At 37.5% G+C, this 17,424-nt stretch overlaps 1 protein-coding gene across 1 annotated transcript in view; it reads right to left on the reverse strand.

Moving 5' to 3' along the window:
- The window catches only part of EIF3E (eukaryotic translation initiation factor 3 subunit E), a 53,392-nt gene that overhangs the window by 21,741 nt on the left and 14,227 nt on the right, over positions 1-17,424 (reverse strand). The window contains exons 6-7 of the mRNA XM_017650404.3: positions 3,755-3,880; positions 2,956-3,080 (exon numbers count right to left, since the gene is read on the reverse strand). Coding sequence (XP_017505893.1) covers positions 2,956-3,080; positions 3,755-3,880 — 251 coding nt within the window. The remainder of the gene's footprint in view (positions 1-2,955; positions 3,081-3,754; positions 3,881-17,424) is intronic.

The following is a 17,424-nucleotide window of genomic DNA, read 5'->3' on the forward strand; positions in this document are numbered from 1 at the left end:
ACCACTGAAGAATCAGGGTGTAAGAGAAATAAGACTGCTCTCAGAGAATTAAATAAACAGTGCATCAGAGCAGATTTAGTAAGAGAAAGCTATCAGATCATGAAGACTTGAGAAGAACTTGATAAAATATTAACATATTTAAATCAGTGGGGGAGAAGGGGAAGACATGAGAACCATGAAAGGTTCTAATCTGAAACTGAATCATTAAAAAAGAAGAAAAAAGCAAATTTTGAAAATACTGTCCAAATGTTTAGGGTGACATTCATGCCAAAAAATGTCCATGATCTGATCATGTGGCAAGAATATTCCTGTTGTGAAGATGGATACAGGCCATCAGGTTAGGCCAGATTAACCTGATGATGCTATTAAATATTCAAGTCATATACCTTCTATTTTGATTCCAAGTACTCATAAAGCAAACTTCTGCATATTATATGGCTTCCTATTTACTAAACTTACAGGATCAGAACGATCTGGTCAAATGCTTCCTATACTTGGACCTCTTAGCACTTATACTTCTCATTATAAGTCACAGATCACATTTAAAAATAGTTCTGATTCTGCATGAAAAAAATCACTGACACTTCTTAGTTCGCTGAATATTTTTTTTATGTGTAGTACCACTTACCACTGATAACGTAACTTTTCTTAAATTCAAATGCTTTTATGTTAATAATCGTAGAGGTCAAATATTTGTCTTAAAAATCTTACTAAAATGAGCTATTAAGGAATTTATTTATGACTTAGTTTATTGTATCTCATCAACTTATCTAAAATTATCACTACATTATCCTATTTTCAAGACTGAAAATTACAAAATCAATTCAAAAACAGGTTTTTTAAAGCAGGTTCATCATAATGAATGAATGAACAGGTAATTCACATATGCATTATATAATCTTTATTGATGTTTTATATCATAAGGGTATGAATACCATCTATTTCTAAGCTATACTTTTGTAAATTAAAATATGTATTTTAGAAGAAATGTTAAAATCATAATTTGGTAGACAACAATCAGTATACATCAAATTAAATGTAATCAAACTACATCATTTAGTTTAACAAAAAAATATAGTTCAAGAGTATTTATGTAAAATTTAACTAAAAATATAGTCAGTATAAGCCACACTGTGAAAAAACTGCCAAATTATATTATTACAGTCTTAGGCTACATTACTATAAACATGTGTACAGGTCATAGGAGGTAATATTACCACTGTAATCTATAAAGCATAGATAATTCTAGAATTTTGAAGATCCAGCTTTTAAGAAAGCTATGCATAAACTAGCAGTTATCTAAGGAGAGTGACCAACTAGAGTCTGAAAAATTACATACTTCATAAAAACACATATTTGGACTAAAGGAGAGATAAGGAATTCAAATATCTGAAGTGTTTTCATAAAGCAGTCTTGCTTTCTGTTATTCCAACAAAACATAAATAACACACATAAGTTTCAGAGGCACTTAAGTTCAATTGGAAGAGTAAGTTTAAGATGATTTGTAGCTAACAACAGAGCAAACAGTCTAGTTCATAATGCAATCAATTTCTTACCACCAAAAACTGGATGATGGAGCAAAGATGATATAAAAAGGATTCCTCTGGGATGTATGCATTTCTTCCCCATAATGTGCTTGACTCTAAAGCTTTAATGCTTATGTGAATTACCTGGGATCTTGTTAAAATGCAAATTCTGATTTAGTTCCTCTAGGATGAAGCCTGAGATTCTGCATGCCTATGGTGCTGGCCAAGGGACCACACTTAAATATAGTACTTTAAAGGGCTTAGAGTATACTTTCATCCAATAATTTACTTTAAGAGTTACATGTAAGTTTTTTCAATTAATAAGCACGTATACCACATGAAGAGAGAAAAATATGGTTGACAACAATTCAAATGTTAGAGAGAAGTACATTTTTAAATTTAAAAAATTTATATAAAAGGCAAATAGAAACCACAATGTGATTTCACCTTACACCAGTTAGAACAGCTAGTAATAAAAAGGCAAGAAATAACAAGTGTTGGCAAGAATGTGGAGAAGAGGGTAACCTCTTGTACTGTTGGTGGTAATGTAAACGGTTGCAGCCACTATGTATGGAGGTTCCTCAAAAACTTAGAAATACCATATGACCCAGTAATTCCATTTCTGGGTATTCACCAAAGAAAACAAAATAAAAAAGATACATGTATTCCTGTATCTTTTTTATTTCTGTAAATTACTGTAGCATTACTTATAATATTTGGAGCATATATTTGTAGTACAAGATATGGAAGCAACTTAAGCATCCATCAATAAATGAATGGATAAAGAGGAGTGGTGTATATATATATACAATGGAAAATTACTCAGCCACACAAAAGAATGACATCTTTTTATTTGCAACGTGAATGGACATACAGAATACTATGCTAAGTGAATTAAGTCAGAGAAAGACAAATACCATATGATTTCACTAATCTGTAGAATCTAAAAAATAAAACAAATGAGCACACACACATACATACAAAATAGACTCACAAATACAGACAACAAACTGGTGGTTGGCAGAGGGGAGGCAGGAGGAGTTGGGGAAAGGGCAAAATAGGTAAAAGGATAAAAAGGTATAAACTTGCTCTTTCTCTGGCATCTTGCCACTGCCTTGGTGTAGATGAGAGATTGAGCTCGAGCTAGCTCGAATAAAGGCTCTTTGCTTTTGAAAAAAAAAAAAAAGGTATAAACTTCCAATTATGTCATGGGGATGAAAAGGACAACTTGGGGAATATAGTTAATAATACTGTAGAACCTTTGGTGACAAATGGTTAACTACACTTACTGTGGTGAGCATTTCATAATGTATTTATTGTCAAATTTACTATGTGGTATACCTGAAACCAATATAATATTGTGTATCAACTGTATTTCAATTAAAAAAAAATCCTTATAAAGCCAAAGTTATACATTGAAATAACTTACTGTGGCTGGTAAAGGAAGAGATCAATAATGTTATCACGTCCTTTGGGGTGGTTGAAGAAAACAAACAGAGACCAGTGAATGAGCCATGTTCGCTGCTGAAGAGACTGGAGTGGAGAACTCACAGACTAAAAGGTTAAAAAAAAGTATACATAGTAAATATTAATATATGATGAAGAGACAAGGGAATAAACATTTCTGATCTCAGAATTTTTGTTACAAAAATGAGAACCTTTTAAGGCATGCACTAGGGTTCTTGTGAGGGCCTATCCCCTTAGGTCCTCTATTCTCTGCATGATCCTCAAAGTTAGAAATTATTTCCATGTTCTCAAAGACAGATTTTAAAATGCCCACTAAGCCATTGTTTACAAAGAATGTAAATTAAACTTATTTCAGAACATTTTAAAAGCAAGGTCTGAATTAAGCACTCCATAGTAAATAATTTTATTAGACACTAATGGTATGTTAAAACTGATCTTCTTTATAGGACTTTCAATAGTAGGTGGCACTAACAATATTTTATCATTTTCACTGATACAGAAAAAAAGAGCACAGTAGGTGTAACAGAAATGAAAAACTGAGTTCTTTTCCTAAGAACCAAAAGAAGTTCGACAGCTTCCTTAAAGGAGTGAAACTAGTCAAACTCACAGTGATTTTGTCAAAGCAACAGAAGATAATCTGAACACATTAGTTTAATATCCCTTCATCCCTTTCTTTTGTTTTAATGTATTTTTCTCCTTACAGAAAGTATGAAGGATACACAGAATTTGAAACAATCACTCTTAAACAAGTGTTAACTCACATTATTGTCTATGGTCTCTTTTAGCCGTGTAAGATCTTCCATGGCTGCATCCCAATTCTGCATTAAGATTTCAGAGGCTAGTTTTCCCCAGAGTGAACTCAAAGCATTTCTATCTGTTGCTGGAACCTGTTTAAGCAATCATAATTAATTAGATTCATTAATTATAATAAATTACCTGGAGGAAAAAAGATAATATATATTTCATACCTTACATATCCATCTAGTCTACTAAAAGACCTATAGCTAAGTTATCTAAGTCCTTATTGGGTTGTACTGGTAAAACTGTTTCAAACCTCCACTTAACTTACTGAAATATACTTAAATCTCTGATCTTCAGTTTAAATCAGAAAATAATGTTGTAGAGTAACTCATTTCAGATAATTTATACATTAATCAAGCTTTAGGCACCTAAAACTTTGGAAACCAAGTTTGATTCAAAGGAAATTTGTTGTGAAAAATCACTGGAGTGAAGGTGTGAGAAATCAAAACTTGTGGGTCTCATTTACAACTTAAATTATTCCCAGAACGAGAAAAAAACGTCCAAATTATGACACAAATGGAAGGAGTTACGGAAAGAGAATGAGAAAAAAGCAGGTCTACTGGTTACTAACAGTTAAAAATTATCAAAGGAATACATACCAATACAAGTTAAGGTTCTCATATAATCCTAACAAAAACCCTATATGGTAAGTAACAGTTTATTGCCATTTTCAAGAGGAAGAACTGATGCACAGAGAGGGTAATCTGCCCCAAATTACACTTCTAACTGTGACCTCTATAAATTTTATACCAGTCTTCAATTACAAAGGAGTAGGATTGAAAGCCACTCAGTCACTTGCCACTGGTGGAAGGGGACCACAAACCCAAAACACCTTTAGGAAGTAGTCTAATTGCCCACATACCTGCCCCAGAGCCGCAGCCCATCCTGTTAACCCAGCAGCCCCTCCATCCCTGCAGGGCAAGCAGAGGGGGGTCCCGCCCACAATGATCTCAGAAGAGGCACTGCTCTGATGACAAAGGATGGGCTGAGGCAACCTGCCTGGTTGGCCACAGTGAACTGAGGTAGAGCACTGCTGGCAGACAGACAGAAGGGCAGCCATGCCCATTACCCACCAACAGCAACTGGGGCTACACCACAAAGGAGAACCAGTAACTAGAGAGGAAATGGTCTTGACATTCTGGATACCACAGGATGTCTTCTTCATTAAAGCCATTACTTTAAGCACAGCAGATCTAATACAAAGGAAGAAACACAGAAACCCTGACAAAATGAGGAGGCAGAGGAATATGTTCCAAACAAAACTACAGGATAAGACACAAGAATATTGGAGATCATCAATATTCTTGATAAAGACTTCAAAGTAACAGTCATAAATATGCTCATGGATCTGCAGAACAGTATTGAAGAACTCAGGGAGGACATCAACAAAGAGATACAAGAGCTGAAAAAGAGCCACTCAGAGCTGAAAAATACAGTAACTGACATAAAATATACAATGGAGGGAATGGAAAACAGACAGCTGCAAAAAGAGCAGACAATCAGTGACATGAAAATTAGAGAACAGGAACACAATGAAGCTGAGAAATAGAGAAAAAAGGATCTCTAGAAATGAAATACTGAGAAAAGCAATCCAGAGAAAGAAGAAAAAGGCTGAAGGTATTATGCTCCCTGATTCCAAGCTATACTACAAAGCTATAGGCATCAAGAGAGAATGATACTTGCACAAGCACATCAACAGAACAGAATAGAGAGCCAAGATATGAACCCATGCATATAAGGTCAATTAATATATGATAAAGGGGCCATGAATACATATGGAGAAAAGATAGCCTCTTCAATAACTGGTGTTGGGAAAACTGGACAACTACATGCAAGAGAATGAAACCAGATTACTGCCTAACTCCATACACAAAAGTAAACTCAAAATCAATTCAAAGACCTGAATGTAAGACACGAAACCATAAAACTCTTAGAAGAAAACACAGGCAAAAATCTCTTGAACATAAGCATGAGTAATTATTTCCCGGACACATCTCCTCATGCAAAGGAAACAAATAATCAACAAATGGGACTACATCAAACTAAGTATCTTCTGTACAGTAAAGGACACCACAGCAGAACCAAAAGGCAACCTATAACATGGGAGAATATATTCATAAACAATTTATTGGGTAAGGGGTTAACATAAAAAATATATAAAGCACTCATACACATCAACACCAAAAAAACAAGTAACCCAATTAAAAAATGGGCAGAGGACCTGAACAGACATTTCTCCAAAGAAGAAATACAGATGGCCAATAGGCACATGAAAAGATGCCCCACAATGCTAATCATCATGGAGATGCAAATCAAAACCACAATGAGATATCACAACAGTCAGAATGGCCACTTTCCAAAAGACAGAAATAACAAGTGTTGGTGAGGATGTGGAGAAATGGGAACCCTCCTACATTGTTGATGGGAATGTAAATTGGTGCAGCCACTATGGAAAGCAGAGATGGAGGTTCCTCAAAAAACCAGAACTAGAAATACCATATGACCCAGCAATTCCACTCCTGGAAATTTTCCTGAAGAAAACAAAATCTCTGATTCAAAAAGATATATGCACCCCTATGCTTATTGCTGCATTATTTACAATAGCCAAGACATGGTAGCAACCAAAGTGTCCATCAACAGATGAATGGATAAAGAAGTGGTACATATACACAATGGAAAATTATTCAGCCATAAAAAAGAAATCTTGCCATGCATGGATCTAGAGGGTATTAGTGGAATAAGCCAGGTGGAGAAAGACAAATACCATATGATTTCAGTTATTTGTGGAATATAAAAAAAAAGCAAAACAAAATGAATAAAATAGCGGTAGACTCACATTGAGAGTCTGGTGGCTATCAATGACTGGTGGTTACCATGGAGGAAGGGTTAGGGTGGGCGGATGAGAGTGAGGGGGATGAAGTGGCATAAAAATTCTCAATCATAATGTAACTTGGTCATGCGGATAGTGGTATAGCACAGAGAATATAGCGAATTATTCTGTAATACCTTATGTTGACAGATGGTAACCACAGTGGTTAGGCTTTAGTAATATGGGTAACTGCTGAACCAGTGTTGTATATCTGAAACCAATATAAGATTGTCTATCAACAAAACTTCAGTTAAAAAAAAAAGTACTGATACCTGGATTAGGGGCGGAGCCAAGATGGCGGCGTGAGTAGAGCAGTGGAAATCTCCTCCCAAAAACACATAGAGCTATGAAAATATAACAAAAAAAAATCTTCCTAAAATAGAGACCACAGGACACAGGACAACATCCAGACCACATCCACACCTGCAAGAACCCAGCGCCTTGTGAAGGGGGTAAGATACTAGCCCCAGCCCGGCGGGACCCGAGCGCCCCTCCCCCCGGCTCCCGGCGGGTGGAGAGAAACCGGAGCGGTTTTTTTTTTCTTTTTTTTTGGCGAGCGCTTTTTGGAAGCCTTAGAGGGACGGGCCCCCGTTGCTGGGGAGGCAGGGTGGCGGGACCGGTGAGGAGGTGCCTGGGAACGGCGCCGGAGGACAAAGAATATCCCGCGTTTCTCCCTGCGAGACCTGGGGGCGGGTGCCTGAGACCGGTGCCTGAGGACGGAGGAGGTCGCGCGTTTTTCCCCTTTTTTTTTTTTTTCTCTTTTTGGCGAGCGCTTTTTGGAAGCCTTGAAGGGACGGGGACCCCAGTGCTAGGGAGGCACGGTGGCGGGACTGGTGAGCGGGTGGCTGGGACCGGCGCCTGAGGACAAAGAATATCCCCCGTTTTTCCCTGCGGGACCGGTGGGCGGGTGCCTGAGACCGGCACTTGAGGACAGAGGAAATCGCGCGTTTTTCCCCTTTTTTTTTCTCTTTTCTGCGAGTGCTTTTTGGAAGCCTAAAAAGGGACAGGGACCCCGGTGCTAGGGAGGCAGGGCGGCGGGACTGGTGAGCGGGTGCCTGGGACCGGCACCTGAGGACAAAGAATATCCCGCATTTTTCCCTGTGGGACCGGTGGGTGGGTGCCTGAGACCAGCACCTGAGGACGGAAGAAATCGTGCGTTTTTCCCCTTTTTTTTCTCTCTTTTTGCCGAGTGCTTTTTGGAAGCCTTGAAGGGACAGGGACCCCGGTGCTAGGGAGGCAGGGCGGCGGGACTGGTGAGCGGGTGCGTGGGACCAGTGCCTGAGGACAAAGAATATTGAGCATTCCTTCCCTGCGGGACCGGTGGGTGGGTGCTTTTTGGAAGCCCTGAAAGGACAGGGACCCTGGTGCTAGGGAGACAGGGCAGCAGGACCAGTGAGCAGGTGCCTGGGACCGGCACCTGAGGACAAAAAAAAAAAAAAAAAAAATCGCTTGTTTTTTCCTTTTTTTTTTTTTTTTCTTTCTCTTTGTTTCTGTTCCCTCTCTCATTGTTGCTGCTGTTGTTTTGGTTTGGAGAGTGCTTTTTGGAAATCTTAAAGGGGCAGGACAGGTCACTTAGACCAGAAGCAGGGAATCTGGGGATCTCTGGGCACTCTAACCCCCTGGGCAGCAGGGAGCACAGAGGCCCCTTACGGAGATAAATAATCTCCTGGCTGCTCCCCCTCCAACGGGGCTCCACCATTTTGGAGGAACAGCCCCAGCCAGGCCAAGCCCACAGCAACAGCGGAGATAAACCCCAAAGCAACTGGGCAGGAAGCAGAAGCCCTGTCTGCGCACAGCTGCCCAGCACAAGCCACTAGAGGTCGCTATTCTCCCAGGAAAAGGCTACAAACCAACAAGAAGGGAAGCTCTTCCAGCGGTCACTTGTACCAGCTCTGCAAACTATCTCTATCACCATGAAAAGGCAAAACTACAGGCAGACAAAGATCACAGAGACAACACCTGAGAGGGAGACAGACCTAACTAGTCCTCCTGAAAAAGAATTCAAAATAAAAATCATGAACATGCTGACAGAGATGCAGAAAAAAATGCAAGAGCAATGGGATGAGATGCAGAGAAAAATGCAAGAGCAGTGGGATGAGATGCAGAGAAAAATGCAAGAGCAGTGGGATGAAGTCCGGAAGGAGATCACAGATGTCAGGAAAGAGATCACAGAAGTGAAACAATCCCTGGAAGGATTTATAAGCAGAATGGATAAGATGCAAGAGGCCATTGAAGGAATAGAAGCCAGAGAACAGGAACGTATAGAAGCTGACATAGAGAGAGATAAAAGGATCTCCAGGAATGAAACAACACTAAGAGAAATATGTGACCAATACAAAAGGAAAAACATTCGTATTATAGGGATACCAGAAGAGGAAGAAAGAGGAAAAGGGATAGAAAGTGTCTTTGAAGAAATAATTGCTGAAAACTTCCCCAAACTGGGGGAGGAAATAATCGAACAGACCATGGAATTATACAGAACCCCCAACAGAAAGGATCCAAGGAGGACAACACCAAGACACATAATAATTAAAATGGCAAGGATCAAGGACAAGGAAAGAGTTTTAAAGGCAGCTAGAGAGAAAAAGGTCACCTATAAAGGAAAACCAATCAGGCTAACATCAGACTTCTCAACAGAAACCCTACAGGCCAGAAGAGAATGGCATGATATACTTAATGCAATGAAACAGAAGGGCCTTGAACCAAGGATACTGTATCCAGCACGACTATCATTTAAATATGATGGTGGGATCAAACAATTCCCAGACAAGCAAAAGCTGAGGGAATTTGCTTCCCACAAACCACCTCTACAGGGCATCCTACAGGGACTGCTCTAGATGGGAGCACCCCTAAAAAGAGCACAGAACAAAACACACAACATATGAAGAATGGAGGAGGAGGAATAAGAAGGGAGAGAAGAAAAGACTCTCCAGACAGTGTATATAACAGCTCAATAAGCGAGCTAAGTTAGGCAGTAAGATACTAAAGAAGCTAACCTTGAACCTTTGGTAACCACGAATCTAAAGCCTGCAATGGCAATAAGTACATATCTTTCAATAGTCACCCTAAATGTAAATGGACTTAATGCACCAATCAAAAGACATAGAGTAATAGAATGGATAAAAAAGCAAGACCCATCTATATGCTGCTTACAAGAAACTCACCTTAAACCCAAAGATAAGCATAGACTAAAAGTCAAGGGATGGAAAAACATATTTCAGGCAAACAACAGTGAGAAGAAAGCAGGGGTTGCAGTACTAATATCAGACAAAATAGACTTCAAAACAAAGAAAGTAACAAGAGATAAAGAAGGCCACTACATAATGATAAAGGGCTTAGTCCAACAAGAGGATATAACCATTCTAAATATATATGCACCCAATACAGGAGCACCAGCATATGTGAAGCAAATACTAACAGAACTAAAGAGGGAAATAGACTGCAATGCATTCATTGTAGGAGACTTCAACACACCACTCACCCCAAAGGATAGATCCACCGGGCAGAAAATAAGTAAAGACACACAGGCACTGAACAACACACTAGAACAGATGGACCTAATAGACATCTATAGAACTTTACATCCAAAAGCAACAGGATATACATTCTTCTCAAGTGCACATGGAACATTCTCCAGAATAGACCACATACTAGCTCACAAAAAGAGCCTCAGTAAATTCCACAATATTGAAATTCTACCAACCAATTTTTCAGACCACAAAGGTATGAAAGTAGAAATAAATTCTACAAAGAAAACAAAAAGGCTCACAAACACATGGAGGCTTAACAACATGCTACTAAATAATCAATGGATCAATGAACAAATCAAAATAGAGATCAAGGAATATATAGAAACAAATGACAACAACAACACTAAGCCCCAACTTCTGTGGGATGCAGCGAAAGCAGTCTTAAGAGGAAAGTATATAGCAATCCAGGCACACTTGAAGAAAGAAGAACAATCCCAAATGAATAGTCTAACATCACAATTATTAAAACTGGAAAAAGAAGAACAAATGAGGCCTAAAGTCAGCAGAAGGAGGGACATAATAAAGATCAGAGAAGAAATAAACAAAATTGAGAAGAATAAAACAATAGCAAAAATCAACGAAACCAAGAGCTGGTTCTTTGAGAAAATAAACAAAATAGATAAGCCTCTAGCCCAACTTATTAAGAGAAAAAGAGAGTCAACACAAATCAACATAATCAGAAATGAGAATGGAAAAATCACGACAGACTCCACAGAAATACAAAGAATTATTAAAGACTACTATGAAAACCTATATGCCAACAAGCTGGAAAACCTAGAAGAAATGGACAACTTCCTAGAAAAATACAACCTCCCAAGACTGACCAAGGAAGAAACACAAAAGTTAAACAAACCAATTACAAGCAAAGAAATTGAAACAGTAATCAAAAAACTACCCAAGAACAAAACCCCGGGGCCGGACGGATTTACCTCGGAATTTTATCAGACACACAGAGAAGACATAATACCCATTCTCCTTAAAGTGTTCCACAAAATAGAAGAAGAGGGAATACTCCCAAACTCATTCTATGAAGCCAACATCACCCTAATACCAAAACCAGGAAAAGACCCCACCAAAAAAGAAAATTACAGACCAATATCCCTGATGAATGTAGATGCAAAAATACTCAATAAAATATTAGCAAACAGAATTCAACAGTATATCAAAAGGATCATACACCATGACCAAGTGGGGTTCATCCCAGGGATGCAAGGATGGTACAACATTCGAAAATCCATCAACATCATCCACCACATCAACAAAAAGAAAGACAAAAACCACATGATCATGTCCATAGATGCTGAAAAAGCATTTGACAAAATTCAACATCCATTCATGATAAAAACTCTCAGCAAAATGGGAATAGAGGGCAAGTACCTCAACATAATAAAGGCCATATATGATAAACCCACAGCCAGCATTATACTGAACAGCGAGAAGCTGAAAGCATTTCCACTGAGATCGGGAACCAGACAGGGATGCCCACTCTCCCCACTGTTATTTAACATAGTACTGGAGGTCCTAGCCACGGCAATCAGACAAAACAAAGAAATACAAGGAATCCAGATTGGTAAAGAAGAAGTTAAACTGTCACTATTTGCAGATGATATGATACTGTACATAAAAAACCCTAAAGACTCCACTCCAAAACTACTAGAACTGATATCGGAATACAGCAAAGTTGCAGGATACAAAATCAACACACAGAAATCTGTAGCTTTCCCATACACTAACAACGAATCAATAGAAAGAGAAATCAGGAAAACAATTCCATTCACCATTGCATCAAAAAGAATAAAATACCTAGGAATAAACCTAACCAAGGAAGTGAAAGACTTATACTCTGAAAACTACAAGTCACTCTTAAGAGAAATTAAAGGGGACACTAATAAATGGAAACTTATCCCATACTCATGGCTAGGAAGAATTAATATCGTCAAAATGGCCATCCTGCCGAAAGCAATATACAAATTTGATGCAATCCCTCTCAAATTACCAGCAACATTCTTCAATGAATTGGAACAAATAATTCAAAAATTCATATGGAAACACCAAAGACCCCGAATAGCCAAAGCAATCCTGAAAAAGAAGAATAAAGTAGGGGGGATCTCACTCCCCAACTTCAAGCTCTACTACAAAGCCATAGTAATCAAGACAATTTGGTACTGGCACAAGAACAGAGCCACAGACCAGTGGAACAGATTAGAGACCCCAGAAATTAACCCAAACATATATGGTCAATTAATATTTGATAAAGGAGCCATGGACATACAATGGCAAAATGACAGTCTCTTCAACAGATGGTGCTGGCAAAACTGGACAGCTACATGTAGGAGAATGAAACTGGACCATTGTCTAACCCCATATACAAAGGTAAACTCAAAATGGATCAAAGACCTGAATGTAAGTCACGAAACCATTAAACTCTTGGAAAAAAACATAGGCAAAAACCTCTTAGACATAAACATGAGTGATCTCTTCTTGAACATATCTCCCCGGACAAGGAAAACAACAGCAAAAATGAGCAAGTGGGACTACATTAAGCTGAAAAGCTTCTGTACAGCGAAAGACACCATCAATAGAACAAAAAGGAACCCTACAGTATGGGAGAATATATTTGAAAATGACAGATCTGATAAAGGCTTGACGTCCAGAATATATAACGAGCTCACACACCTCAACAAACAAAAAACAAATAACCCAATTAAAAAATGGGCAGAGGAACTGAACAGACAGTTCTCCAAAAAAGAAATACAGATGGCCAAGAGACACATGAAAAGATGCTCCACATCGCTAATTATCAGAGAAATGCAAATTAAAACTACAATGAGGTATCACCTCACACCAGTAAGGATAGCTGCCATCCAAAAGACAAACAACAACAAATGTTGGCGAGGCTGTGGAGAAAGGGGAACCCTCCTACACTGCTGGTGGGAATGTAAATTAGTTCAACCATTGTGGAAAGCAGTATGGAGGTGCATCAAAATGCTCAAAACAGACCTACCATTTGACCCAGGAATTCCACTCCTAGGAATTTACCCTAAGAACGCAGCAATCAAGTTTGAGAAAGACAGATGCACTCCTATGTTTATCGCAGCACTATTTACAATAGCCAAGAATTGGAAGCAACCTAAATGTCCATCGGTAGATGAATGGATAAAGAAGATGTGGTACATATACACAATGGAATACTACTCAGCCATAAGAAGTGGAAAAATCCAACCATTTGCAGCAACATGGATGGAGCTGGAGAGTATTATGCTCAGTGAAATAAGCCAAGCGGAGAAAGAGAAATACCAAATGATTTCACTCATCTGAGGAGTATAGGAACAAAGGAAAAACTGACGGAACAAAACAGCAGCAGAATTACAGAACCCAAAAATGGACTAACAGGTACGAAAGGGAAAGGAACTGGGGAGGATGGGTGGGCAGGGAGGGATAAGGGGGGGGAAGAAGAAGGGGGGTATTAAGATTAGCATGCATGGGGGCAGGGAGAAAGGGGAGGGTGGGCTGCACAACACAGAGAGGACAAGTAGTGACTCTACCACATTTTGCTAAGCTGATGGACAGTAACCGTAATGTGGTTGTTAGGGGGGACCTGATATAGGGGAGAGCATAGTAAACATAGTATTCTTCATGCTTCAGAAGATTGGAGACTGACGAGAATTAGGCTTGAGATGGATTAATGATTGTACATTGAGCATTGACCCCCCTATACTGAATTTTATTGTTGTTAACAACCATTTGATCAATAAATATGAGATGCCCTCTCAAAAAAAAAAAAAAAAAAAAAAAAAAAGTACTAATAACAAAAATGAATAAAGGACTCTCAAAACAAGGCACTGGATGTAAACAGAATGATTCTGAACTAATCAGATGCGCTAAAGAACAGGAGGAAGTGAGGGCATTGGAGGAAAAATACATTTCTCCAACCCACGTAGAGATTTAAAATATATTTTTTCATTGAAGCACTTATATGGCAGTGTAACTGTAAAGTACTATTACATATACTATGATTAAAAGCTAAATAAAATTGGATGGGCAGGACTGGAAATTCAGCCAATACTTCCAGCTCTACCACTTACTATAAATAGCTGAAGCACCTGTGCTTTAGCTTCTTCATCTATAAAATGGGGATGGTAACAGAACCAACCTCAGTTGTTTTATGATTTAAGTGACATACTACCTATAAGATCATAAAATCATCTCACACATAATAGGAACTCAGGAACTATGAGTTATTATCAAAATGATAGTGAGAATAGAAACAATGATACCAAAGTACCCTGTCTGAACTATGGGGACAATACCCATACCTAATTCAGACTCTGCCTATACTGAGATTCTTCTTTTGATGGTAGTAATTGACCCAAATGTACTGAATAACATTTAGGAAACTCTAAGAGAAGACAAATAACAGAGATTAAAATTTGGAAGTTAAGTTTGAAACATATCCATAAAACCACTGGTTATTATTATTACATGTCCACAAAAACAAGCGTATGTGGTTATTCATGAAGACTTTACTTGTAACAGACAAAAACTGGGAGTAATCCAAATGGTCATCAATAGTTGACAGGTAAGTTGCAGTAAGATCATATAGTGGAATACTACTCAGAAATAAAAAGAATGAAATTTCGATGCACAAAGTAACACAGATGACTCTCAAAAACTTGCTGGCCATAATAAGCCAGGCACAAGATTACAAATATTCCACTTAGGTGAAACTGTAGAACAAACTATTTTGTAGAAATGGAAAGCAGATCAATGGATGAACCAGGGGTGAGGTCTGACTGCAGAGGAGCACAAATGATCTTTCTAGGGTAACAAATATTCTTTATCTTGATCTGGTGGTAGTTGTACAGGTATATATATTTGTCTAAACTCACTGAAATGAAAAAACTGATTTATAAAAGTCCATGAAATCACTGTTCAAATTTTAAGGATAAAACGATCCTTGCAAAGATACCTGATTAATATTTCATCAAATCTAAGATGCCATCAATTTTAAGATACACTCTTATTTTATGTTCCCAAAACCAATTTAAGACACATCCTAATTTCACATCCCAATGTTAAAATGTGATAAATTATATATCTGAGAATCAATATGAAATAGGTATCTTTTTGCACTGACATCAAACAGGGTAAATAGGATACATAAGATAAAAAACTTTGGTCAGGATCCTAAAGCTTCCAAAAGTCATTATTTCTCAAGCTTTCTTGAGTCAAGGAAAACTCTTTAAATCAAATGGCATGTACTTACAGCAGATGAATTTTAAATTTAGTGAAAAACAAAAACAAAACAGAGACTACAAAAATACTATCACTAACAAATAATTAGATGTTCTGAATGGATTTATGAAAACATTCTTCAAATTGCAGTCCATTTAACTTAGTGAAACCTGTGGGTCTTGAGTGTCAGTGTTTTACTTCTATCAACACTATTAGATCTATTAAAATTTAACAAATTATCTACAGAATGAGAAGATGAGTCATGGACTGGGGGAAAACAGTTCCAAGAGATATAGCTGACAAAGGACTGTTATCCAAAATATACAAACAACTCCTAAAAATCTACATCTCAGCATCTTAAAATCCCTTTTATTTCAAAAAGGTACTGAATGAGGAGCAAAGTTTTATTTTGGAGCAAGACCAAAGGTCACAGAGAAGAGAGATTTTAACAAAATAATTAAAATACATGATTAATAACTTTTAAAACAAAAAGGTTCAGAAATTCCTACCAAATCTGCTCTGCCACTTCATTTCAAATTAATGCACTGACTTAGAGCATATATCAGAATTTCACAACCAAACAGGGTGCATCCAAACATCCTTAATGCATTTTTAAAGGCCAAGTCTTTTTAAAATAAAGGTGGATTTTAGGGTCACACAGCTTTAATTTATACAACACTGACCTATACAAGAGGTCATCTGGAGAGTCAAATTCTAATCTCAGATCATAGTTACAATGGTTCTTTCAAAGCTTATGTTTCCCTAACCATAGATTAAGAAAAATAACCAACCACCAGAAAATGAAAAAAGGCTATTGCAAAAAAATAAAGTTAAACTACTTGTAAGTCCAAATTTGACATTATTCACCCCAAATCCAAAACAGGATTTATATCTTTACTATGTACAAGATTTCAAACAAATACTTTATAGTATTAACTATCTAAATCAAAAGAATAAAAGAAGTAAAATAACTTAGCTTGGTTAGACTCTATCAACATAACGACAGGAAGTAACCAACTCCCACCTACCTCAAATGTTTTATGGTACAAGATGGGACAAAAATTTAAAAATGCATGTACATTAATTTCTAAGCACTATCCAATCACTGTATTTAGACTGCTCTTAATTAAAACATTAATTTCATGTTCAGATCATGGTATTTAATCACTTAACTAAATGCCATTTGAGTTCTAGCAAAAGATTAGACAGTACAAAAGGTTAAAACCAACCCAGAATTTTTTAAAGATAAGGAACAAACTTGATCTTTATATTTAAAAAAGGAAACATAAAAAACTCTGCAAACCCTTAAGAATATGCCTATCACTTGTACAAATTTCCAGACTAATTATAAGGCCATACTACATAAACACAATAATACTATTAAAACTAGAGTATACATGTTAGGATAAAAGCTTTTTGTAGCAGTGCAACAAGTTCTTTAATCCCCAAAAGGTTCATGCGTACTACTCTGGCTCAAGTCCATGTCATTACAGTTGGCTCTTCATACTAACCTGCTTTCAAGGGTGGATATGCTAGAAGTTTCAATATCTGGATTTCCAGCAGTTACCTTAAGTTTCCATGTCTTAGCAAAACGGCACATTCACTCACTCAACAGCAACAATAAATTTACTGTGCTAGAACTCTAACATGACACTAAATCTTCATTCTCAAAATTCACTCCCAGCATTAACAAATGATACGAATAACCACTCTTTTCATGTACCTGTAATTCTATCAGGCTTCTGATTTTACAATCCTGGTTTAAGCTGTTTACATTTTGAAAGTAATCAACTTTTGCTCTCCTAAACCCTTCATAATATTCAAAGTAAAACTGATGGAATTTTCTGATAAGCCACGACAAGTTTAGCATCACTGATTACCTTCAATGCACTTTCAAGCTAACCACAGCTAATCTGTAAATGAAGAATTCATTTGTGGATGAGAGCAAACAAAAAATCAATTTTTTCCAATCAAACTTGGAAATAAACTGAAAAAT

The sequence above is a fragment of the Manis javanica genome, chromosome 2 (assembly GCF_040802235.1).
Source record: "Manis javanica isolate MJ-LG chromosome 2, MJ_LKY, whole genome shotgun sequence".
In the NCBI taxonomy this organism is placed as follows: Eukaryota; Metazoa; Chordata; class Mammalia; order Pholidota; family Manidae; genus Manis; species Manis javanica.